Genomic DNA, 25639 nt, shown 5'->3' with positions numbered 1-25639 from the left:
TAACCGAACCCCTGCCAACAAAAACAATACAAACCAAAATCAATTCACAGGAAGCAATGAAAGGAACAAGTAATCAAAAAGCAACACACACACACACACACACAAACAAAATAAAAAAAAAAAAAAAAAAAAAAAAAATCAAATCAAAATTTAAAATATTAAAGATTCATATTATTCAAAATTAAAATTATTAAATTATGATAAATATTCATGTACAGTTATCACATCCAACAACAGTATATTCATCATTAAAATACAAACAAATAACAATAATAATAATAATGACAATAATATCATGATCGAAAGTATGGGGTTCAAATCTCACTCTTTTTATTATTTTGCACTATGAGGCCTATAGGCCTATATTGTCCTTCTGCTATACCCAAACTTACGATTCACTAAATCAAATTACCTCTGTCCCGTTATTCCATAAATACCAACTACCGTACTCGCCCGGGCGCTTAAAATATTTTTTTTTAGGATTAATTGGATTATTAAGGGGGTGTTTATTCAAATTTTATATTCACTTATTCGAGCGAGTACGGTAAACATGTTGTCATTTTCTGCTTGTAAATTGCTGCTGACCCCTGCTGACCCACGGATCGTGGATCTATTTAATAGGTCCATGCACGGATCAAGTAATGGCGCCAGGATTTGTCCGACGAGGCTCTGGTGTCCGTAACAAAATTGGGAAAAACCTCAAAAATCCAATTAAAATTTGGAATAGCTCATTAAAAGGATAATATTTTTGATAGTGTTCTTCAAGGAAACGTGATATCGAAAATATCTTTATTGATTTACAGACAGTTTTATTTAAAAAATCCTTAGATTGATTATTTAATTGACACTTACTGTTTCTTCTTCTCTGGGCCGATACGGCTTATTCAACCAATGGGCCTTACTACGGTGTGTCGCCAGTTTTCCCTTTTATAATCATCGTGCATGAGTGTTTTTTAAAGTTTTATCTATAGGTTTCAGATCAGACTTACTGTTTACAGTTTTTTTATTGTAAATTACTTGATAGAATGAGAGTTAAAAAAATCATAAAGAAATTAAAAATCAATTGTAAATGATAATGACTTGCAAACCACATTGGACCAACTATACTAATGGTTATGTTCTATTATGTAAATAACCTTAAGTTTCTTGGAGTTGTTATTAATTCTAAACTTACATGTCACACTCAAGTAAATTATGTATGTACTAAAGCTAGTAGAATTCTTGGTTTTGTTATCAGGTGTAGCAAAAATATGTCTTGGGAAGCAATGCTTAACCTGTATAAAGCACTTGTATTGCCTATTGTAACTTACTGCTGCGCAATGTGGTCACCAGGTGATAAACATAACACTAACAAAATTGAGAGTCTACAAAGAAGAGCTACTAGAATTATTATGTTTAGAAAAGAAGGTAATTGGGAAACATCCTATCACTATAGGCTAAAATCTTTAAACATTCTTACTATAGAAGATACTTTTAAATTACAAAAATTAAATTTAGGCTATAAAATTATCAACGGCTTTTGCCCATCTTCCTTTGATCAATATGTTAATTTTAGTGAAAGGTGTAAGGGTAGACTGATCCATTGGAATGCAAAAGGTAATATCTTTCTAAATTCTGCATTTGTTGCATTTCCAAGACTATGGGAAGAAATTCCTGTGGATATTCAACAATCAACATCAATTGGAAGTTTCAGATCAGCCCTTACAAAACACTTCCTTTCAATGTATTAGTTGATTGTTTATGGATCAATAATATCCTCTTTTTTGTTGCTTTTTGTTTTTCCCTCCTTTGCATTTTCTTTGTTTATTTCTGTTGTTTTTACTGTTTTTGCAGTTGATTGGTTAAAGGTAATTTTGTTGTTGTTGTTGTTGTTGTTGTTGTTGTTGTTGTTGAATTATTGTTGTTGTTAATTTGATGTTTTTAATTTGAGCTGTTAATTTGTAGTTAAGATGTTGGATAAGAGTGCATGTTTTTCTTGTTCGGGTTTATGCCCATTCTCTTTCCTGGCAATACTGTAACATGTCTTTTTGATGCCAAATAAATATTATTATTATTATTATTATTATTATTATTATTATTATTATTATTATTATTATTATTATTATTATTATTATTATTATTATTATTATTATTATTATTATTATTATTATTATTATTGATTTTAAAACACTTGATATTTAACAAACATAATTACAGGTCAAATTCTGTGTACAATGTTTAACAAAAGCATGGCTACTTACACCACGCAATAGTAATAATACTTTACAGTAATGTTTAATCACACCCATAATAACATATATTTCAGTACCCTATGCATATAGTTTCTGTACCGTATTACTTTTTAGATACAGGTTTGTTAGGACCCTTTATAGGATAATTACAATAAGGTACGGTGGCCAGGCCCATAGTGTCACGGAAACAACTTTCGAAATGTCACTGCCACATTTTTGAAATTCACGGCAGAGGGGGCGGGGAACAGGGAAGAACTTTCACAGACGTTGAGTCTATACCCTCTCAGCCCCACCATGGTTGGTGGGTCTATACCCACTCAGCCCCACCATGGTTGTGGCTGACGTAAGAACATTTATGATTATGGCACTTGGCATGAAATACATACTGGAAGGGGCTACAATGGGCTTCGATAGTTTGGTTGGTATAATCCATCCATCCCGCACAAAAATGGCTGCTGCCGCTACAAGAGACGCTGGATGCAATGATGCGATAATTTTGTTCGATAAGGTTGGATATAAGTTTGGATATAAAAATTTTATGTTTAGCGTTGTTATACCTATATTCATTTAAAAGGTTTAGTCCAGTCAGCAACCTAGGCTAGGTTAGGCTAGGCCTAGGCACATAGGCCTGCTTGCTGTTATCTCTCTGTACGCTAGCTGTTATCTCCACTGTGTGTGAGGCTCGGAGGAGCACCACACCTTGTTCTTAAATGAACGTAGCGTAGGGCCTAGGCCTAATATAGGCCTTTCTCGGATAGACATTAATATTAATGGCAACCATTCACCAAAATAGACAGTAGGCTGGTTAAAATACCTTTACTTTAGGGGCGCGCCAAGTTAGGGGCCAAACAACCTACCCAGGCCAGGTCCCAGTTTCTATAGACTAGGCCTAGCCTATGTATGTTTGGCCTAGGGTATAGGCCTATGCCCCCCTCCCCCAGTCCTTTCTTGGGGTAGCAGGTCACTTCGCCCCAAAACCAAATCGGTCTAAACCAATTCGGCCCAAACCAACTCGGACCAAAACCTGCTCGGGCCAGAAGACAACTAGGCCTACCCAAATGATACGGGATTTACCCAGATGAATAGCAATCGCGATTACTGATAAGAGCACATAGAAAGAATTATTACATTTTCACTCTTTTTTATAAAAAAAATTTGATGAGGGAGGGCGGTTTTTTTTATATCAGCTTTTTTTTGTTTTTTGTTTTTTTTTTTCAATAAATCTAACACTTTGGAATTAAACAGGTGCACTACTGTTATTTCTGGTAAATATTTTGTTGGTAAACTGTTAATTTCACACCCAATATGTTTTTCGATGAACGTAGCACCTTGCACAAGCTGACAATAAAAGTCAACTATTCATTTCATCACACAGGGACCACCCAACTATTTTAACCTGCTGTCTTAAATAAATCAATATCGTATAGGCCTATAGAGTTTTTGTCTGGGCTGAGGTGGTTTTGGTCCGAGTTGGTTTTGGGGCCGAAGTGTCGCCTGGGGCCGAGATGGTTTGGGCCGAATTGGTTTGTGCTGATTTGGTTTTGGGCCGAAGTGACCAGAATTCCTTTCTTGGTCCCTCTCTAGCCCAGCCTAGCTAGGACAGCTCTAGTACAGGCCAGGCCTACATACCACTAATATAACAACTCCCTGATACCGGCAATAGGATATACCCGATCTATTCACTGGGTGACTTGTACCATCGAGGAATAAGTGCTCATAGACACTTGTGTTGTGAAAATTGTACACTAAAGATAAACTAATTAACTACTTACTATTTACTTAATAATAATATAAATAGTTTGTTTTGTTAGGCCTAGGCCTACAGTATGTGGTACAATGTACTAATATAGTAATAATAATTAAAATTAATAAATAATATTCTTTTTAATATTAGACCTGTGATTTATGAGATAGAATTTATTTAAGAAGTTTGAATTATGACAATGCTCATTTATTGAAAAAAAACTTGTCTTTTTATTTATTTATTTATTCTTTCTTTACACTGAATATACATTTTCAATACATAGTACTGATTTCTAAATTGGTTCAGTTCTTTAACTACAATGAATTTAAAAGCAGATATAAAGACAATAATATAATATAATAATAATATAATAATAATAATAATATATAATATATATATATATATATATACATAATATATATAATATATAATAATATAATATAGATTTAAAAGGAACATTGAAAGCAACTTAAGAAAATAAAATATTTAAATAATAAATATGGATGCAAGGTAAGAGACTGCGAGTACAATGCGTATGCAAACCATAATTAAAAGCAAAATTTTTCGATAAATATGATGGAGCATGACCATTTAAACATTTGTTCATCCCATTTATCACTGAGTTTGCTCCAACCTAATGAACTTAAAATATTTACAACTGGGGTTTTTATGTCTGCAGAAAGTAAAATTCTTCCTAATCTGTTTAAAATTATTTTGAAGAGAATTTGAAAGTTTAATATTACAGTTGGACCAAACACAATTACAGTATTCAAAAGAGGCATACTGTAACTAGAGCATTAGCCAACATCTTAAGAGTATTATGGGGTAAAAAATATTTAACAAACACCACTGCATTTAGAGATGTTACCAGTTAATTTTTCAATATGTTCAGACCATGTTAATTTTGAATTAAACACAACTCCAAGATATTTGAATAAATCAACTCTGTCAATAGTCATGCCATTATAAAATAATGAAATATTTAACAAAATTAGGCAAAAAATTGCATTAGTTCTAAAGATTGTAAGTTTATTTTTATCAAACCATTCAGTAACTTTGATTAAATTTGAATTTAATTGTTCATTTTGGAGAAGAGTGGATCGGAAGAATTGCATAAAATGGTAGTATCGTCTGCATACATTACACATTTACATTGAGTGACATTTGGTATGGAATTAGATAATTAAGTAACAATGGGCCTAAAATGGACCCTTAACCCCTACCAGCGTTAATTTTCATTGGATCAGGTAGGGTTGAACTAATTTGAACAATTTGAGACCAATTACATGTATTAAGATAAGAAATCCTATAATGTAGTGTTGTTAAATTATCATTTATGAATGAACCAAAATAATATCGGCATTTACCTGGACGTTTCAGTCACAATCGGCGATATTTTTTAACTGACTGTGTTTTTACTTCAGTCTGGTCATGATGTTATCAGTCAGATGGCGTCATGCGCTGATGTTGGCGGGGGCCCTGTCTGTCCCTGTTGTGTTCAATAGACTGACGTAACAACACAACCAGTTGAAAAAGATCACCGATTGTGATTGAAACGTCCAGGTAAATACTGATGTTATTTGGTTCATTCATAAATGAGAGTTTAACAACAACAATGCTGATTTAAGGCCTGTTTATACTTCAACGATAACGATAACAATAAGGAAGTGAGAAAGCAATTGTTCATATAGAAAATAAAGGAAATAAGGAAAGTTTTTACACTAGAACGATTCGATGATGATTTATCAGTTATGCTATAACAACATCTTTTGACAAATCAAATCAGATGACGTCATAATCATGGTAAACATTAAAATCATCGTAGTAGATTTTATCGTTTGTCCATGATTATGGCGTCATCTGATTTTATTTTTAAAAATATTTTGTTATTGCATACACTATAAATCGTTATCGAATCTTCCTAGTGTAAAATCTTCTCTTATTTCTTTTGTTTTCTATATGAACAATTGCTTTTTAGCTTTTTTTTATCGTTATCGTTGAAGTGTAAACAGGCCTTTATTCCTGATGATGACATAATTAATGTTGAAATATTGAATACCAACACAATGGCGTACATTTCGATACTTGGAAAATGTATTATACTATCTAATAATGATTTATGTTATTTAGCACAGTAATTAATTTTGATCACATACTGTATAGTAAAAGAAGTAGTTTAAGATAGTAGCTTACAAAGCTATGCTTATATTAAGGACCAATTTACAAACTTACCTAACATATTAGACTGCTGTTCTTTGTACATCATTTTTCATCATAGAATACAAGCTAGCTAGATATTTTACCACTTAAATAAAATTTTGTATTATTGCCTTCTGTGATGGTATCAATTATTTGTATATATAATTACTCATACTACTTTCTTAATATAGTTCTTTTTTTTTTTTTTTTTGATAGAGTGATGATAACTTAAAGGCATATCCAACTCAGGAGGATGCAAACCGCCATACGAACACCATTTACTCAAATCCATCCATGCTTGCCCCTAAGGCACCTGATAAGAAGGAAGAACTTCCAGACTTCAGCGAATACGACATCGTAAAAGCAACTCAGTATGGAGCCTACGACAGAGTCAACAAGCTCATCAATGAAGGGACAGATGTGAACGTTCTGGATAATGAAGGGTGTAGCCTTTTACATTGGGCTGCTATCAACAATAGGCTAGACTTGATGAGGTATGAACTGTGCATATACCGTAATTAGTCTTGTATTCTTTACTTGTGCAGTAAGACTGATACCCAGCCAGTTGAGAGAAGCTTAGCTCAGTCGGCAAATCTGGTGGTAGATCTCTAGGTTCCTTATGTTCCAGCTGGAGTGCTGAAATTCAAGTTATGATAGCGCACTGTCTTTCGGATGGGACATTTAAGCTGTTGGTCCCATGTGCATTATGACCTATGTGCATGTTAAAGAACCCAGTACACTCTTTGGAAAATAGTAGGGGATTGTCTCCCGGTGTACTGCCCAATTATCACCAGAAGGACTCCACTATAAATAAGTCTTCTGCTAGACTTTGTTGGGTTATCCTTGATGTTGACATCGAATAAATCCACCCCTCCATTCATGGAGATAATTTTTCCAGTGCAGTACAAAAAGCACACAAACATTCTACACTTTGTAGGAGATGGGTTATAAAAAGATAAAAAGTAAAATAACAGACAGGGAAAGTGAGGTCGATGTACTGTACTCATAATCATTCTGTTTGATTGTGCTATTGTCATGTCTTTGTGATACACATCTGTTTCATAGAAACAGTGAAGGCAAATGTGCCAATAAGTGCTAAATAAAGGCGTGCTAGCTTAAGCCTAGTTTCCATAAAATCGCTACACGGTTTTTACTGCAATTTTGCATTGCATAGCTGTACCCGACGCAATCGTGAATGCTCTCTGATTCAACTGACCAGTAAGCGTCGACAAAGGAGTTGGCGATAGCGTGTAGCGATTTTATGGAAACCAGGCTTTAGTAGACAACATTCACATTAAAATCTAAAGCATCAGCAACTTTATTCTTGAAATCAACATTCAAATCAACATTATTGATCAGTTACTAGTCATATTTATTCTTTCTTTAGGCTTTTATTGTCAAGGGTGGACCTGGGCTCAACCAGCAATCGTCTATCACCTGAACGAAGATTTCGTGATGGCACATGCCACACCAAGAGACTACGTAAATACTCTGGACCTTCACCGTTTAGCGTTTTATACGTGATTAAAAGGATCTTAAAAACGACCCTATAATACACAGGCAGCCAGGAAACCAGGCTTTAGTAGACAACATCTACATTAACATCTAAAGCATCGGCAACTTTATTCTTGAAATCAACATTCAAATCAACATTATTGATCAGTTACTAGTCATATTTATTCTTTCTTTAGGCTTTTATTGTCAAGGGGTGCATTAATTGATCGTCCTGGTGGTGAGTTGAATGCATCTCCGTTACATTGGGCAACTAGGCAAGGTCATTTGCCCGCAGTGGTCCTGCTAACGCAGCATGGAGCCGATCCGTCAATAAGGGACACTGAAGGACTGAGTTGTATCCATGTTGCCTCTCAATTTGGACACACTTCCATTGTGGCATACCTTGTATCTAAAGGACAGGTATTGTTTTTATTATATACCCACTGCTACCTTATTAATTATTCTATTTGTCTAAGAGCTTAGATATTAGGTGGTGTTAGTCATTCTGAAGCGCCTTGATCATCTTGGAAAGGCACTATATAAATCATATTATTATTATTTTTATTATTATTATAATAATATTATTATTATTATCATCATTTTTATTGAGAATTTCTTTTCCTTTTTTTCAAAGCAAAAATTAAATAGTTGAATGGTGAGAAATTACCTTAACAGTTTTCCTATTTTTCGCATGAACAGCTTCTTCAGACTGATCTCTAGAGGGCCGATTCTGTTAAATTACAGGGTAATATATGTGACTTGGTTGGTGCGCGCCCTCGTCTTGATTGTTGGTTTTTCGTCTTTCGAAGTTATTATTATTATTACTATTATTATTACTATTATTATTATTATTATTATTATCGTCATTATTATTGTTATTATTATTATGTATAATATATTATATATTATATATTAATATTGTTTAAAAAAGAGAATTCATACACATATTTTAAAAACTTGTCCTTTGGCTATTTTGTCTTTCAGGACCCTAATATGATTGACAGTAGTGGGATGACCCCTCTTATGTGGGCGTCCTTTAGAGTTTTTGCGTGAGTTTCATCATCTAATCATCTATTAAAAAATGTGATATTAATTTTTCCAGAGAAATAGGAGAGTTCTTTCATATCCTGGTACTCATCTTCCAATGTCAGAATCCTTGGTTCTTTAAAATTCCAAGATTCTCTACATGACTCAAATATTTTCCTTCCTACTCTCATAAAAAAAAAAGACTTAGTAACTACAGTAGTCCCATATTTTTGGTTTGGGTGCTAATTGGTGTTAATTTTTTTTTTCTTGCTTTTTATTTTACCTTTTTCATTGTCTTACAGTATTGTCAAGCACATAGAGACCCTGTTTATTTGCACTATATAAATCCATCTGTTATTATTTATTATTTTCTTAGTATCCAGTATAGCAACTAAAATCTTAGCATTTAATTCCATAGAATCTAGAACCTTAGCAACCATGTTGTACTTTCTTTCATCAGGGTTGATCCTGTGCGTATATTGCTGACGTTGGGGGCAAGTGTAAATCTGCAGGATAAACGATTTCAACACACCGCCCTCCATTGGGCAGCTGCAGTGGGAAATGGTGCTGCAGTTGGGGCCTTACTGCGGGCCAATGCTGACACTTACATTGAAAACGTCAAGGCAAGAAACTTCTCTTTTGTTGCTTAAATTTAAAATGAACTGATGATGCTAAATTAATCATTGTTTATAGTTACCTTTGTAATCATTGTTAATAATTTTACAAGTTTTACTGTATGTTGTCAGGTAAACAATCAAATGCTGGTTAAAAGTAATGTAGTACAGTTGAATTTGCCAAAGTCGACTTCGCCTATTTTCAAATAATTTCAAAGCCTCATTGTTTTATTTTCCATTACAACAATCTGTAAGTCAAATTTTGTCTAAGTCGAACAATTTTTCAATGCCATTTTGGATTCGATTAAGGCAAGTTGAACTGTATTAACATTTTCATATCATTGTAGGGAGAAACCTGCCTTAAAATTGCCATTGCCAAAAAGCGGGGCTACATTGTGAACCAAATCCAGGACAGCAGGGGTGAGATACCTTTCGCAAGTAGGTATTCATTCCTCCAGTCAGTGCAGGCAAACAAGGTGAGTTGGTGGAAGATACATTCCTGACTAAATTCATAGTGAGTGCAGTGGGCAAATATGAGCACTGAAACATGAAAATGCTGCCCTGTAGATGGCAGCATAACTTGAAAAGTATTTTTTGGGGAAGGCGTGCAACCCCTTCGCTCCCCTACATACACCACTGCTCATTAGTACTCTTTCAGTGACCATAGTAATAATGAGAAGTACTTTCATACCGTATAATGTACATGAATTCCAAACATTATTGGTGATTTGCTTCACAAGCAGATCACCTCTTGTTTTATTCTTTCTTTCTCCCAATTTTTGTGCGCACAATATCTCAAAATTGGCATGAGCTTCGCACATGGCAGCTTCAATGAACTTATGGCTTGGCCTGGAATAGTCGCAATAAGGTTTTCAATGTGACCAGTCATGTGTGAAGTCATCTACGTGCAATTTTGCTAAAATCGGGCCTATTTTTAATCAGTTATAGCTCCTTAGGATGAAAGAAGACCCCCAATTTTCATTACATTTTCTGAAAGGACATGAGTTGTAGATATGGTTTTATAGATCATAATGGCTGATCGGACATTGTGACGTCATCATATTGCCATCAGAAAACTGAATTTTTATTTATGTCGTCATTATTTTTATACTCATTTGAACGTATCTTGCTTATTCTTGATTGATCGTCACCCACCTGTGAGTAAGGTATGTTATAGCTGAGACAATTCTCTTTCGGAAGTGTCACTTCATTTTTCATTTTGATGACGTCATCATGGTCAAAATGAATGTTTTTCTAACCTCTCCCCAGCTCTTTCAATAGAGGGCGGCAGACTTGATATTTTCCTGCAGTTTGAAAATCCTGGCTACAATATTTTTTTCCATATTTCACTTTTAAGCGCTGCAAGATTTCTTTTGCCGGACAAGTGGATCACCTAACTCGTCCGAAGTGACGAGTTAAAATCTAGTTATTGTTATAATATATTAATGCTTGCGGTATTATTGATAATATTGATAGTTGAAATTTTGGATATTTTTTTCATAGGATGTTCGGAGGAAAGTGATGATGGGTACACCATTTGTTATCATGTTCCTTATTGGTTTTATACCGGAGTTAAGTTTACACTGGTTTGTCAAAATCATACTTGCAGCAGTAGCTTATGGAGTATGCTATTTTGTTTCAGGGTAAGTGTAAAGTTGGTTAATGCTACTAAGGTTGCTCCAAAAACTGGTTGATTGCTGCCTGCTACATTTGCTGCCTTAAACTCATTTCATTTATTCATCTCATAAAAACAGTCAAAAATACAATGATTCACAAAATAAGAAAGGAAGACAGGATTCATATTATCTCTGCTACATTTGTTGCCGCCATTCTAAACATGTTTATGTCCCCGTGCTATATTTGTTGCCTTTTTAAACTTGTTCATATTATCACTGCTACACTTGTTGCCTTCCTAAACTTGTTGCCTTCACTCTTCTGTTTTGTTTCTGCTACAGTCTTTTCTGTCTGATATTAAAAACATTAATTTGACTTGTTTGTTCTTTATCTTAAGATTGTTCTTTGATCCAAGACTGATGACGATCCTGCCGTTGTATATATACCTAGCCACAAAGCTTTATATGTATTCCAGTTGGTTCATATTTTTTTGGCCATATATCCTTTATTATAAGTGTGAGCCTAGGTAGCCTTCTGGTTGGGAGCCTCTGTATGTGCACTGAACTATGAAAATACTGGCAGAGAGCAACATAGCCCAGTTGTCTAAGCTGTTGTAGCCACTGTTGGCTTAAAAAGACTAGGCGAGTGTACTAATAAATTAGCATAAATAGGAGAATATAATATTCACAAGAAAGAGGATGATTACTACAAGCAAGAGTGTGATCATTACACGTAAGTGAGATAGTTAAAAAGTAATGTAATCAGGGGTCGCAAGACTCCCGGAAGTCTCCTGAAAATCGGTACGGTCTCCCTCAAAGTCAGTAAAAAACAAATCTAGGTGGGCTTGAGGTGGGCATGATCCTTCGTTTGGTACCTACACGTTTTCCTCATAAAATATATAGCACCCCCAATGTCGTTAAACAAATCTCCCAGAAATGGGTTTTTCCAACTTAGGACCCCTGTGTAATGTAATGTGGTTCAGTTTATAGTCCTTATCTGAGAAGACTTGTTCCACCACCAGAGCCATAGGTGAGCGTACCGTTCGAACCAGCGCTGATATTGTAGCTGCGGCACCCCTGCAATCCTTGACCTGTGTGCTTCATTATTATTATTATTATTATATAAAGTCTTGTTTATTACAAAATAAATTTAATCCTTAACAATTGAATACATGTTAGTGATTGGCATATACAGGTTCCATTTGTTTTCAACTCAATTTTTCTCTGGTACAATTTTTGGAAGGCATGGCGAAGTGATCCAGGAGTAATTAAGGTCTCCCAAGAGCACAGAAAAGCAGTAAGAATCACAAGTCTATTTTAGTTAAAACTGAATATGATAAAAGCAAAGATTTTCTTCAAATTTTCCTCTAAAAAATAATGGACTGACCCCTCTCAATAAATGCACCTCAGTAAATTACACATAATTTTTATGTAAAAAACATATAGAAGAGGGAGGCTGGTTGCCCTTGGAATTATAATTTTATCTTATAGAGCTGATGCTTACAAGGTTTTTATAAAATCTATTTGTTTATTGTTTTAACAGCTTCATTCAAAAGAAATGCCTATTCAGTGTTTTTATTTTTTTGTATTGGCAATAACAATTTTGATTTCACCTAATACTTTTTTTTTCGATAGGTGATAATAGAACTAGCAGAGGCGGGTACGTTAAATATTGAACACTTTTGTACATCTTGTCTCATTAAACGACCAATCAGATCAAAGCATTGCTCCCACTGTGATCATTGTGTTGCCAAGTTTGACCACCACTGTCCCTGGATTGATAACTGTGTTGGTAAGTTACCACTCTGCTATCTCTTTTATTCTTCCACTTGACAACAACAAAAATAATAATAATTACATTGATGATGGTAACAATGACGGTAAACATGATAAGATGATGACCACCATGGTGGCAAAGATGGCAGTATTAGCAGGTGCATTGCTAACAGTGTTAATATCAACTATAAAAATGTTGATATTTAAATAACAAGGTTGACAGTAAAGAACATTTAAAGAAATATAGTGTTAAACATATCGTGTATGGAGGGTCATGTTAATTAGATTAAAATATTTTCTATTCCAGATTTTATGTAGACTTTACCTTTTCTTACAATTTTTGCCTTGAAATATTTGTCAGTTATGTGTTAACATACATAATGTTTTCTTTAGGGTCGAGGAATCACCACTATTTTGTGCTGTATTTACTTTTTTTGGAGGGAATGATATCATGGTGTTTGTATGGAACAATACAGTGTAAGTGTACAAGATAACAATACCCATTACATTCTTACTGGCCTATACAGTATTCTAATTTTTCAATTTTGCTTAGGCTAGGCTATGTTGGTGTATAGCTAGGCCATATTGATCTAGGCTATAATTGGTATATGGTTAGGCTATATTGGTTGTACTGTAGCTCATAGTAAATAAAGTAGATGATGAATTCCATTGTTTGACGACTTCCATCGTAAATAGGGGAGTGACATATTTACAAACGAAAGTACGCTCCCTTGTTCTATTTATACTATATATATTATTTTGATAATATTCATGAGTTTTCTTCTTTTTTTTAAAGTTTGGAATAATGAATGTCACACCAATTTTGAAAATGATGGTCTATGGATATTCATTGGTCAGTTAATGTCGTGTTCTCCGTGGGTATTTTGGATCAGTTTAAACACGTTTGCTCATATTTTGTGGGTTGGCTTGCTGTTAGTATGCCAGCTATTTCAGGTAGACGCATTTAAATATTAGTCCAACTACTTTACTTTCTTGCGATAATTAATTTCTTCATGCCTTCTTTCCATTGTTATAATTCATTCACTCATTTAAAACAAATTTATTTAGTTTACTTAGTAATTAATTAAATAAATTTATTAATTTAATTCATTTAATTGCCATCCAGAAGGGCAATCCGTTACTTATTTTATTAATTTATTTAGTACTTACTTCATAATTATGAAAGATATCACTATTGTAATCTCCGGCTCTTCTCCCCCCCCCCCTCATTTCAAGACTCCTAGGAATGCCATTGTTTGTATTTGAATGTCGGTAATTGTTTTGAACTTTGACATTACAGATTGTATACCTTGCCTTGACTACAAATGAGAGGATGAATCAGAGACGATACAAACACTTAAAGGATAAAGACGGCAAAGCTTTTAGCCCTTTCAAGTAAGTGCGACTGTATCTCAACCAGTAGAATTCAGCACTTGTCGTCACACTATGACTGATCCAGGGGGTGGCAAAAACAGCGATTGCCCCGCCAGCAGGCAAAAAATATTCAACAAAGCGTGAAATCATTTGGATAAACCTTTGTCCAGATTACCAAATTTTCTTTGACAAAAAACTGTTGTATGCCCATATATAGTCATGAGGTGCCTATATATGCTCATGATGTTTAATATGTCATTATGACCATATTTAGACATGTCACATGTTTTTGTCTGGAGAAGGCTTGAGAGTTGAATATAGAACATTTATAATATATATTACAATATAATGCTATAAATAAAGGAAAGGTAGTTTCACACAGCGGTTTCCATTTAGGTTCTTAGTCTCATTGTCGGAAGTTTTACCGTATGCGGACCATTGTTAGTCGTCTATGCTTAGATGGCCCAGCTTGCACTGTTGACCGGCATTGAAGTGGACGAATACAAGTATTTTATGGCAAAAATATAAAAATTATGGCCGCTTTTCCTCATCACTGATGCTAACTGCAGGTCTACTACTAACTAAATATGCAAACAAAAATCTCATATCATAAGCATATAAACTTTAAAGGACATTCTAATTTATATATGTTTTGTTTTCTTGCAGTCGTGGAATGGTACGCAATTTAGTTGATTTCTTTAACATTCGCTGTTTTGGGTTGTGTCGTCCGATGAAGATTGATTGGATGCAACAGTTCACAGCAGACCTCAACCAATCTAACAGTAGTTTTACAAGGGACAGTTACCAGTTTGTATGAAGTACCTTCAAACAAAGTACTTGCTGCTAAATATTGTTCAATTCTCACACATGGCAGGTTTATTTTAAATACAAGCATAGGAAGGATTTTAGTTTTAACATGTTTGAGTAAGTTATGGGATCCAACATAACTTCTGTCTAATACCACCATTTGAATATAGAGTCACAAGTATCTACAGGTGCATAAAGTCAGGCAGTTACTGCTACGCGATTCTATTGAGAATGCGAAGCAATGGATCATTTTAATGACGATTCGTTCAAGCTGTCACCGACATTCAGCAGACGGAGTCTAATGCTCACAGAGTGTGGAGTTAGATTTGTCGGCCAACGGTCGTAAGACCTGCACTCAAACGTCTTTCTTATATATTAGTATCAGAATTGTTTTTGTTTTGTACTTCGAATTCACAATCATTAATGTACTTTTCAATGTTAGTTAATTTTTTAAAAACATGGTCATCGTTAAGTGTTTGGAGTGTCTTGGGGTTGGTGGCAGGATTGGTTTGAGAAAATAGCATGTAGTGTAATGCTAACTGTATTATATAGTCAGTAGCCATCACAGTTTGAAGGACTTAACTCCATAATCGTATATCTTTTGAGTATACAGTAGTGTTAAGGTTATGAAGAGAAAGTTCCAAAATGCTGGGCTACATTTAGTGTTTATTGAATGTATAGTTAGTCATTATAAACTCCCGCCACTGTAACACCCCCCTCCCCCAATCATCATGTGACTGTGACTACTCAGAACCACATCTTTAAAAAAAACATTTGCCAATGATTAATTTAATAATTATGTCTGAATGTGTCTTTTGTCTGATAACAAGCATTTTTTTTTACTTTAAAATATAGAATACTTGTTTTTTAAGAGAAATGTATATGTAGGTATTGTTTATAGTACATGTGCTAATTGCCAGTTATTTATGGTTTATGTAAATATGCGATATAACTCGGCTTCGACTGTAGAGCTGATGTTTCATGCTTTTTATTGGAGATGCAAAGCATGGCGCTACAATGCACTCCATGCTCATACCATTATTTACAATGAGCTCTGTGGTGTCAATATCTTGCATTTATACGTTCGGTCGAGACGGATTTAATTTTATCCTGAAATATAGTCATCAAAATACCGGACTCATTCTGTTCTCTATTTGTACTGGTTATACTACTGTATGCCATTGATGTGACATCAGCTTTTATTAAAATTATTAAATTAGATGGTGTGTGATGATGTGTCAGTGGCAGATCCAGTAATTTGAAAATAGAGGGGGCCCAAAGAACTTTCACAAATAGAGAGTCTACACCACCTCAGCCCCACCATGGCTGGGGCTGAGGTCAGTCAAGATGGCTGGATATGGCACTCTCAGCCCTAAATTTGTTAAAATCATTTTATTTATAATTTTGAAAAAATTAGGGGGCCCTCTTCCCCCCCCCCCCCTAAACCATTGAATCTGCCACTGTACGTGGTTAGGTATTGAAGTTTGCGAATGTGTAACCCAGAAAGTGCTCATCAATAACATCAACCTATGAACCAAATGAGGATTTACTTTAATTTTAAGTTCAAAACTTAACTTAACAATACAGGTATTAGTAAAAATATGAAAGCTACAAGAAATTCATTACAATGGAAACAATAATGTTAAACAGGCTTAATCAACAATAATACAGTACTGTATTAATAATACTTATTTTGCATATATTGTTTTTAATAATCTGCTCAGACTGCGACTGATAACCACCAGACAGAGCAGGAAGATATCGCGCCTCTTTCAGGGGAGGGTTGTAGAAATAATGTCTACACGACAATGCAGGTATTAAAAGTGAGAAAATGGAACAAAAATACAAATAATCCACGCATCTAAAATCAGCGCCAGTTGATTTACAAGCAAGGCAAGACTTTTTATTCTTGTTTCGCGATGTCATTTTAAAAAAATCATCAGAGGAGGCCGGAAACAAGCAAAAAGCAAATGGTGTTGACAAAATCATCCAGATGGAGAAGAAAATAAAAATAACATTTTATTAAATGTAAACTGTGTAGTAATGGAAGAGTTAAAAGCTTTAAATTATATAATTAGGAAAATACATAGCATATTTTCGGAAATTTCAAGGCAGCGGCGAAACTTATTTTTTCTTAAATTTTCATTTTTTCGTGGCAGATGATGTGATAATTGGCCAAAAATAAAATAAAATATTTATTGGAAATCATTATTGGCGGGCGGCGAGTACGCTAAACAAGGTATAAAAAAAGTCTCTCGCCTAACTCTACACAATAATATAAATGTATAACAAACAATAGTAGTATTAGTATAATTTAAAATTGACCAGGCAAAGAAGTAATATCTTTTACATATTAGTTAAAACTTAACACTATGCGAATTCTATGCTTGGTTGATGTTCACTCGTAGTTTTTGCATGTATGTCCCTACTTAAGGAGCCACATCGTCATTGTAGTAGCAATGATAACGAAGCAACTGGTAACTGAGGCAGAGATGACACTCGAGGTGGCAGCATTACACAGGTCAGTTGAGCAGCATTTGTAGCAGTTATCCTCGTTACCAGGAGAACACTCGTTCACAAAAACGCCCCCTATTGTACACGTCGCCTCGTTAGTACATCCTCGACTAACAACTGCAAAAACAAAATAAATCAAATATACTGCTATTATATTATTGTAATGTTATTTTAAAGAAAAATAACAAATATAACCACTACTGTTATATAAAAGAATACCATTTAAAGTGCAAAGTAAAATCATTATTTTTTTTATTTATTTTTTTAAAATTTTTTTAAATTTTTATTTGATTTCCAAGGAAAATTTAAAAAAAAGATTTTCTGAAATATATTTTTAAATTTCATATTTTGAAATACAGTAGGCTACTAGGCGACAGTGTATTGTTTAATCTAAGTTGAAAATAAAAGCTCCAGAGATTTAAAAAAAAAAGAAAAAAGCCGGAAGTATTGTTTTTGGAAAAATATAATTGCTATTTACAATTAATTTACTGTTATACTGCATATACTGTTTTGGTGTAACAATCTTGGAGAGAGCTGGCCTCTTCATTGGAGGATAATTTTTACAGATTATCTGTAAATTTTCTAAGTTTTCAAGGGTATATAGGTAGCAGCTGGCCCCGCCCACTCATGGTTTCGTCGGACATCATCCCCAACCAACTCTTCGGGATAATCCCGGCGTCAACTACTGGTTATACGGAAATGTTTACCTCCATTCACAATGAATTTTCCACATTGTGCGTTGGCAAACTGGTGTAAAATATTACATGTTTCAGTGTTGTCCGTATTTTTTTTACAGTCATCGCATTTGTAGCATTGAAGTGCCCCTGTTGAGAAAAACACACCATTTTAATTGCCCGTAGGCTATACGATGGCAAGGTTTTCAGTTTCCATCCCGAATGAGGTGTTAACAGGAAATTAGATGGTTGGTTAGATCTCAGAAAAGAATTGTTTAGTACCAGACCCATTTTGCCTCTAACAAGAAAAATAAATACAATTTTTATATATTTTGGTACATAAAACAGTTTATAAATGAATTTTATACTTATCTATACACATAGATAAAAAATCCTCAATGATTTTATATATACAAACATTACAGAAACATAGTTAATTATTAATATCTACACTCTAATCATACAGTAAATAATAAACAATATAACATTTTGATTTAAAAAGAAATGGAAGGGCCTCATGCATCAGTCAGTAATGGACAAATATTATAAAGAAAAAAATTGCAATTGCATTTATTACTGTTTGCCTAGCATTAAAAGGGTGGCCCTCTGTGCCCAGGCATGTTTTGACTGGCACAACCACTAAAATACTACTGTTTAAATTAATCTCTTCAAAAATTCTCCTGCTTTGATGATTTTCAAGCGTCATCTTAAATAATTCTTATTTGACAACCTCTAATTTTCCTCCACTCTTCCTTAATTTTTCGCATTTCTCAATTTGTGTTATCCCTTTTTTTTCTGTCTTGTGACCAAGTTTTATTCTGGTCTTGTTCTTTAATTAGTTGGCAAAAAGGTGGGAAGTGCATGATGCTTCATGGATGCAATTCCACTTAAGTCTAAGTGTGTTTCAGAAGCCTCAGGAACCATTATTTCCTTCACAATTTTTTCAGGAAATATTGGCTCTCGTTATTGGTACTCAAAACCTGACTATAATTGCTTGTTTTTAACGCATATTAATAGAGGTTACACAGTACCGGAAGATGATGATGAATACAGTCATAGTGCCCATTCGTAGCATAATTATGCTTTGTGGCAAAATTTGGATCCCATAGCATGTAGCATTTAGTGCTATGCATAATTTTATGAGATGTACTGTAGCATATTTGTAAATTAGAATTAATGTAGGCCTAAATTTCATTATTTTTAGATAAATAAATTTTAAAAACTGTCTGATAGTGCCATATCCAAGCATCTAAAGGTGCCTATTCTTTAAATTTTCTCATCTCATGTACAATAAAGGTAATTTTACGGCAAGGGGCGTGTCAGCGAACGTTTTAAATCAATTTTTTAGCCACTGTTGATTTTGAACGCCTGAAGTGCATACCCAACTGACGTGTATCTAAAGTACCAAAACGTTTGTTAAGTCCACGGCAGTCGTGTATATATCTACTATTGAGGGGTGTTGAGCTGTAGCATTAACGCATAATTTTGCTCTAGCTAATGGCGTAACATCATTGTCACATACAGCCACGCTGATAGTGTCGATTATAGCTCACGGTCTCATACAGGATAAGATAACAAACATATACTCACATAGTCAAATACAGAAAACATGAAATATTGAAGACAATTTACTTATTATTAACTAAAATAAATATATGGATGAGATACAACATTGCTATATTATCGGAAAATAAAATTCTAAAGATTAGTTGCTTGGGGAGTTGATACTTTAATACTTTCCCACGCATTTGGCATCGCACCTCAGTCCATTAGATGCATTGTTTGTACCTCTCTGCTTAACGTAGTAAGTCGGGCGTCGTAGACATAAATGAGTTGATTGTACCAGGGAGCAGCTATATTACAATATCATAGCTGCTCCCTGATTAATGTACACATGTTAGTATTGTAAATGTTATGAGCACCCTAGCATGAATGAGTCACGCCATCTGGGAAGGAATTTCCCGGCCTAGAACAGTACATAATGGTGGCTAACCAGTTTAGGCTATGTCGTTATTAATATTACACAGCCAGTGGTATCTCATCACGTTTCCTTCTCTGTAATTCTATGTTATTTTAGCATTTGGATGAAACAAACTCACCTGTTAGGCTAAACAGACTGACAAAAGTGATGAGAAGGCTGACGATATCCATGATAAATTACGAGAATTCGTCACACCGTACCCAGAAAGACCTTCCCTGTAATTGTATTTCGCAATTGTTTTCCGTTCTACATTCACTCCGTGAGTTGATTCGCCGTCGTTGACTGAGCAAGCTTGAACTTCAGTTTCTAGTTCCTCTAAATTAAAGGGACAGTAGCAAAATATTTTAAAATGTATTAAGTATATTAATTAAGCCCTATTATAGTATTTTGGTAAATTCTTATATAGATAATATACCCTTGACCTCTTCTACCATTTCCCACCATAGTAATATATTCGTAATATTTCTTTCTTAAATGATTTCCATTTAGGCCTATCCCAGGGCAGGCAGTGCAGAGTTTCACACGTTTCACTGGCTACCAGTTAGGCCTACTTCAGGAGCAGTGGTTCAATCTTCGACATCTCTTTTTTACCCCCTTTCATTATTTTATCATTCTCATCTTCCAATATGTCTCTTGTTTGCCGATGACCATTGTTCATAATTTTTTCTTCTCTCCATAAAATTTTGCTTCTTCAAGGTTCTTTTTCGTTGGTTCACCGATTGGAAAATTGCACTTAATATTCCAAAGTGTGGAATACTTTAAAAAAAAACCTTATTAGGCCAATATTTACAGTATTTATTTTATGGTTCCTTTTGATCGGGTTTCGCAACATAATATCTTGGTATTTTAAATAAATTAAACCTTCATGCTAATGTGTTACTCAAGGTCAGTCGAATGCTCAAAATGATCAGACGACATCAACAACTCCTTTTTTAAATAGGCCATTTTCCCACCACTTGCAAGAATCAGGGAACAGATTGAAACAATCATGTATAAGATTCAACACTAAAAGTATTCAACAAGAAAAAAAGGTTGTAAACACTGATTTATAACACTTACCGTATTCCAGTACTGTTGGAAATCAACCCAAGAAATCAAGCTCATTGGTTTCAATTTCTAAGTTTAAAGAATTCTATGTACCATACTCTTTTAGCTAAAATGAGTCAAGATAACAATTCTCATTGCATGTTTTGTAAGAAATGTGGTAAGTCTATTATCCATTTGTGAGACTGCGATATCATTGAGACCTACTGGAACGGTTTTCAAACTTTGAAAGTAAATTTAGTGTTCAGTAAAATCTAGTCCTTTTAGGATACTATAAACAGAGAGATTATGTTTTTAATAATATTATAATGGTTTTAAAATTTCATATCTACAAATGCAGATTCAAAAATTGTATGCCTAAATTGTATGCCTAACTTCAAGAATGCATTAATTTATATAAAATATTCCTACCAAATGGAAAAAGTATATGTTTGATACCAATTGTAAGGAAAATAAATTTAATGTACGTTGGCAAGATGGCGTATTCTTCTAGAAGAAAAAAATAACTTTTACAATGAAATAAATAGACTACAGTCATGTTTGAACTGCTATATTGTAACACTGTAATTTTCGGCGAGTTGTTTAGATAGAGGTTGTAAGTGTAAGGGAGAATGTAACAGTGAGGAGTTATTAAATTTGTATTGTATTTTTTTACATTGAATATGTCGATAAATAAAGAAATTGCCATTGATGTGACGTCATTTATCAAATCAATATTAAATTACACCGTGTGCGATGATACGTGGTTAGGTATTGATTTTTGCGATTGTGTATCCCAAAGGCGTTCATCGTTAAGGCGTTACATCAACATGAGTGAATGAGGATTTAGTTTACTTTCAATTACAAAACTAAACTTTAAAATACAGTAAAGTATCGAAGCTAGTACAACAATTTAGTACAAATGTAATGAAAGCAATAAATTCAAAATTGTAAACAGGCTTAATCAACAATAAAACAGTACTGCATTAATTATACTTAATTGTGAACGTATCGTTTTTAACGATCTGCTCGGACTGCTACCGATGACTAGCAGACAGAGCAGGATGATATCGCGCCTGTCATTCGTGTGGGGGGGGGGGGGGGTGGGGTTAGTTTATTGAAGGTTTACACAACAGTGCGGATACTAAAAATACAATTTACAGCTTCGATATGCGAACAGGGAAAAGTGTACGACTGGAGAAACTTGAAAAAGTAGAGGTAGGCTAATCCTTTCTCGATGTTGAGACATTGAAAATTTTAATGCATAACATTTTAATAACAATAGAGCTATTGTTTGAAGGTTTGCATGGCAGAGTAATAATTAAATCCTTAATCGTACAGCATATATAAACATTTTTTTTCTTTTGAGAGAGAATGTCTTGACGTTTCGATTGAGTTGTTTCAATTATTTTCTGGAAAATAATACAAGTGATTCTAAACAGGGAAATACTTATGTGATTGGAAAGTTAGAACTTGCTGCTGATTGGTGGAAAACTCAACAATTAATAGTAGTATAACTGAGCTATGTTGACCTATAATTAGTATAACCAGGTGTAACTTTTGACCTGTCCAGAAGTAATTATTATACAAATCTAGTTAAAACCTTAAAATTATGCAAACTTAAATTCTATGCCTGCAAGTTTATGTTGACTCGTAGTTACATGTTAGGCACTACATAATGAGCAACATCATCATTGTAGTAGCAATGATAACGACGAAACTGGTGGCTGAGGTGGTAATGACACTTGGAGTGGCGGCATTACACAGATCAGTTGAACAGCACATGAAGCAGTTTTTCTTGTTACCAAAAGTACACTCGTTCGCTGTTGTACATTCCAATTCGTCAATACATCTTCGACTAACACCTGCAAAAACAATGTAATCAAATGCAGTACTGCTATTATAATATTTTATGTTTTTTTATATTAATATTTTAAATACAGAAAAATAACGAACGCAACCACTCTATAAAAAAGAAAGAAAGAAAGAAAGAAAAAAAAAAAAACCAAAAAAAACCCCCAAAAAACACGAAAGAAGCCAACTTAAAAATGCTAAGTGTGCATATTGGGTCATTTTTCAGTAAATTTTACATTGTTATATTTGATTTCCAAGGAAAATAAAACGTGTTTCACTTTTACAATCAATAATATAGTATGGGGTGTAATATATAGTAAGTTATGTCATTTTCAATGCAGTCCATGTCCATATAGTTGGTATAACAATCTCGGAGCCCCTTCCGTCGGAGAGGATCATGTTTATAGATTATGAGACTATCGAATTAAAGCCTGTCAAATCCATACATCATCTGAGTTTCCAAAATTTTCATTCATCCCCTTTCAAGAGGATATTTACAACAGCCGCTGGCCCCACCCACTAACGTTTTCGCCGGGTACATCGTCCCCAAACCTTCCGTCGGAGACATCTGCCTACCCTTATCGGGGAAAATCCTGTCGCCAATCACTGGGAGAAGCAGTCTATTTACCTCCGGACGAGGAAATGAATTTTCCACACATTTCGTTGGCTAACTGGTGTATAATACATGATTCAGTGTTGTACGTATTTTGTTCACAGTCTTCGCATTTGTAGCATTCAAGTGCCCCTGTTGAGAAAAACAAACCATTTTAATTGCCCGTATAGGTTACAGCATGGTAAGGTTTTCAGTTTAGATCCCGAATGAGGTGTTAACGGGCAGTTAGATGGTCGGTTAGATCTCAGAAAAGAACGGGTTAGTAACAGATCCGCTTTACATCTAAGAAAAAATATATTTCGGTATCTTTTATTGAACAAATATAAAGATGTACATAAAACATTTTATAAATGATTTACAAATGTAGTTGTTGAAACATGTAGATAAAGCATCCCCAGTAGACAATACAGAAGCATACAGCAAATAATTAAATAATACACTCCAACCATACAGTAAATAATTACAATAATTAGGCCTATAACATTGATTAAAAAACGGTAAGACCTAATGCAACGTTCAGTAATAGTAATAGTAATTTATACCATAAATTTCAAAAGGGTGGCCTATTGCACCCACAAATGTGAAAACGCCAGCAAATGTAATAACGCTAAGGGGTGGATCCAGAGATTTGAAAGAGGGGGGTTCAAAACGTTTCCAAAAATACCCAAAATGAAAGAGGTGGGGTCCTCCCCATGGAAAATTTCCCCCTTGAATCCGCCACTGTATGATTAACGCTCAGGTGACCTAGGATTTTAAAACAAATACCGTATATACTCGCGTATAATAGGACGTGGCTAGCTTAAAATAGCAAATTACGATCGAAAAAAGGGGTCGTCTTATACGCACGACATTCATATTTTATATTTTTATATTTATGTTCCTCTTATGTGAGGATCGTCCGTAATACTTAATACTGTAATGAAGGAACTACAGTAATTGTTGTATGAATGAAAGCAATTTTAAATACGGGAAAATACGATTTTGATGGTGAAGATTTCAAAACTCATAAAATGATATTATTTAGAAGATAACCATTGCATTTGGCTCCATTATCCAGCTAGATGCAGTATCAGGACCACAACAAATTAGGAATTCCGACCATGAAACAGGGAGTCGTCTTATACGCCAGACCTGGCCAGACATACAAATATCAACCAAAGATCTTCTAAATCCCTGGGATCGTCTTATACACGAGTCAGTACCTCATAGGACATACGCGAGTATATACGGTATTGCTTATTACGTAACCCCTGCGGAAGTTCGGGTTCCAGTCACATAATCAACGGTGGTTGGTTGTACTACTGATTCTACAAGTGCGTTGTTGGCTGGGTTGTTTTGGTCGGAAAGGAGAAATTTTCTCTGTGAATTGATTCTCGAACGAGATAATGAAAGCTCTCTAATGACTCAAGCTACTGTATGACCGTTTTTATATTTTTAATAAAACCAATTTCTTCTAATTTTAAATACGTTTTACCCTTGCATGTGATAGGCCTAATTCGTTATTACGCAAGTGATAAATGCGTGACAAATTTATGATCTCGCGTGCTTCTGCAAAATGCGTGTTTCATCCAAAATCACTTTGAAACACGGGACTGTCCCGCACGATGCGTGACGGTTGGTAACTATGGCATAGATAACTGCTGGGCCCTAGGTAAAAGTAGTAAGAATGCACCTGATCGGACCTAGATACAGAGCCTTTGGGGTCTACTCAGGTAAAACTCTTAAAATGCTCATACATCCTGAGATTTTTTTAAACAGATACGGCATTTCAGAAATATCTAACGAATATTTTGTTTAAAAAATTCAAGAATATTGAGAACAAACTTTGGTCAAGTTATATTATGTTATCGTTTAGGGCCTATTAGGCATTTCATGAATAATATATTATAAACATCAATAGAACATTCTCCAACCCGTCGTGAAAATGTACTGAAAACACTTGCAAAAATAGTACTCGCTGCTTATTTGGGCTCGAATTCGACCCTGGCCATCAGGTGCAAGCTCGGTGGTCTAGAGGTGATGCCAGGCTAGTAAGCTTTAGAACTGGAGAACAACACGCACTGAGTATTCAGTACATTTTCACGACAAGTTGGGCAAATTAC

General features: G+C 34.5%; 2 protein-coding genes and 1 long non-coding RNA gene across 3 annotated transcripts in view; 1 reads left to right on the top strand and 2 right to left on the bottom strand.

The window, feature by feature from the left end:
* The first annotated feature begins 2517 nt into the window (after window positions 1-2517).
* Window positions 2518-16109, top strand: LOC117120422 (palmitoyltransferase ZDHHC17-like). Its single transcript, XM_033265485.1, has 14 exons — window positions 2518-2739; window positions 6391-6668; window positions 7866-8088; window positions 8653-8717; window positions 9155-9317; window positions 9656-9784; window positions 10812-10951; window positions 11320-11420; window positions 12094-12218; window positions 12557-12713; window positions 13091-13174; window positions 13494-13651; window positions 13998-14092; window positions 14738-16109. Exons 1-14 carry the CDS (start codon window positions 2560-2562, stop codon window positions 14886-14888), a joined length of 2049 nt encoding a protein of 682 aa, XP_033121376.1. The 5' UTR covers window positions 2518-2559; the 3' UTR covers window positions 14889-16109.
* A 1067-nt stretch (window positions 16110-17176) lies between these two features.
* LOC117120530 (ly6/PLAUR domain-containing protein 1-like) lies at window positions 17177-20322 on the bottom strand. Its single transcript, XM_033265582.1, has 3 exons — window positions 20166-20322; window positions 18100-18216; window positions 17177-17509 (listed from the first exon to the last, which is right to left on the bottom strand). The coding sequence occupies exons 1-3, from the start codon at window positions 20215-20217 to the stop codon at window positions 17304-17306; spliced, it is 375 nt and encodes a 124-aa protein (XP_033121473.1). The 5' UTR covers window positions 20218-20322; the 3' UTR covers window positions 17177-17303.
* Window positions 20323-22238: 1916 nt separating this feature from the next.
* LOC117114997 overlaps window positions 22239-25639 on the bottom strand; it is a 5131-nt gene continuing 1730 nt past the window's right edge. Inside the window, exons 2-3 of the long non-coding RNA XR_004446478.1 lie at window positions 23553-23669; window positions 22239-22935 (exon numbers count right to left, since the gene is read on the bottom strand). This is a non-coding gene — a long non-coding RNA (uncharacterized LOC117114997). The remainder of the gene's footprint in view (window positions 22936-23552; window positions 23670-25639) is intronic.

Source organism: Anneissia japonica, unplaced genomic scaffold, assembly GCF_011630105.1.
Source record: "Anneissia japonica isolate Jap-2015-1 unplaced genomic scaffold, ASM1163010v1 scaffold287957_len1322810_cov207, whole genome shotgun sequence".
Classification (NCBI taxonomy): domain Eukaryota; kingdom Metazoa; phylum Echinodermata; class Crinoidea; order Comatulida; family Comatulidae; genus Anneissia; species Anneissia japonica.
Note: the sequence above shows the minus strand (reverse complement) of the source record. Positions and strands in the feature narration are given on the sequence as shown.

Coding starts and splice junctions, on each gene's coding strand:
- LOC117120422 (XM_033265485.1), top strand. CDS start 2,560: ATGGTTGTGGCTGACGTAAGAACATTTATGATTATGGCACTTGGCATG. Junction 9,318..9,655: donor CTTACATTGAAAACGTCAAG/GCAAGAAACTTC, acceptor ATATCATTGTAG/GGAGAAACCTGCCTTAAAAT. Junction 13,175..13,493: donor TTTGTATGGAACAATACAGT/GTAAGTGTACAA, acceptor TTTTTTTTAAAG/TTTGGAATAATGAATGTCAC.
- LOC117120530 (XM_033265582.1), bottom strand. CDS start 20,217: ATGGATATCGTCAGCCTTCTCATCACTTTTGTCAGTCTGTTTAGCCTA. Junction 18,217..20,165: donor CAGTCTGTTTAGCCTAACAG/GTGAGTTTGTTT, acceptor TTTTCTCAACAG/GGGCACTTCAATGCTACAAA. Junction 17,510..18,099: donor AAAATTCATTGTGAATGGAG/GTAAACATTTCC, acceptor TTGTTTTTGCAG/TTGTTAGTCGAGGATGTACT.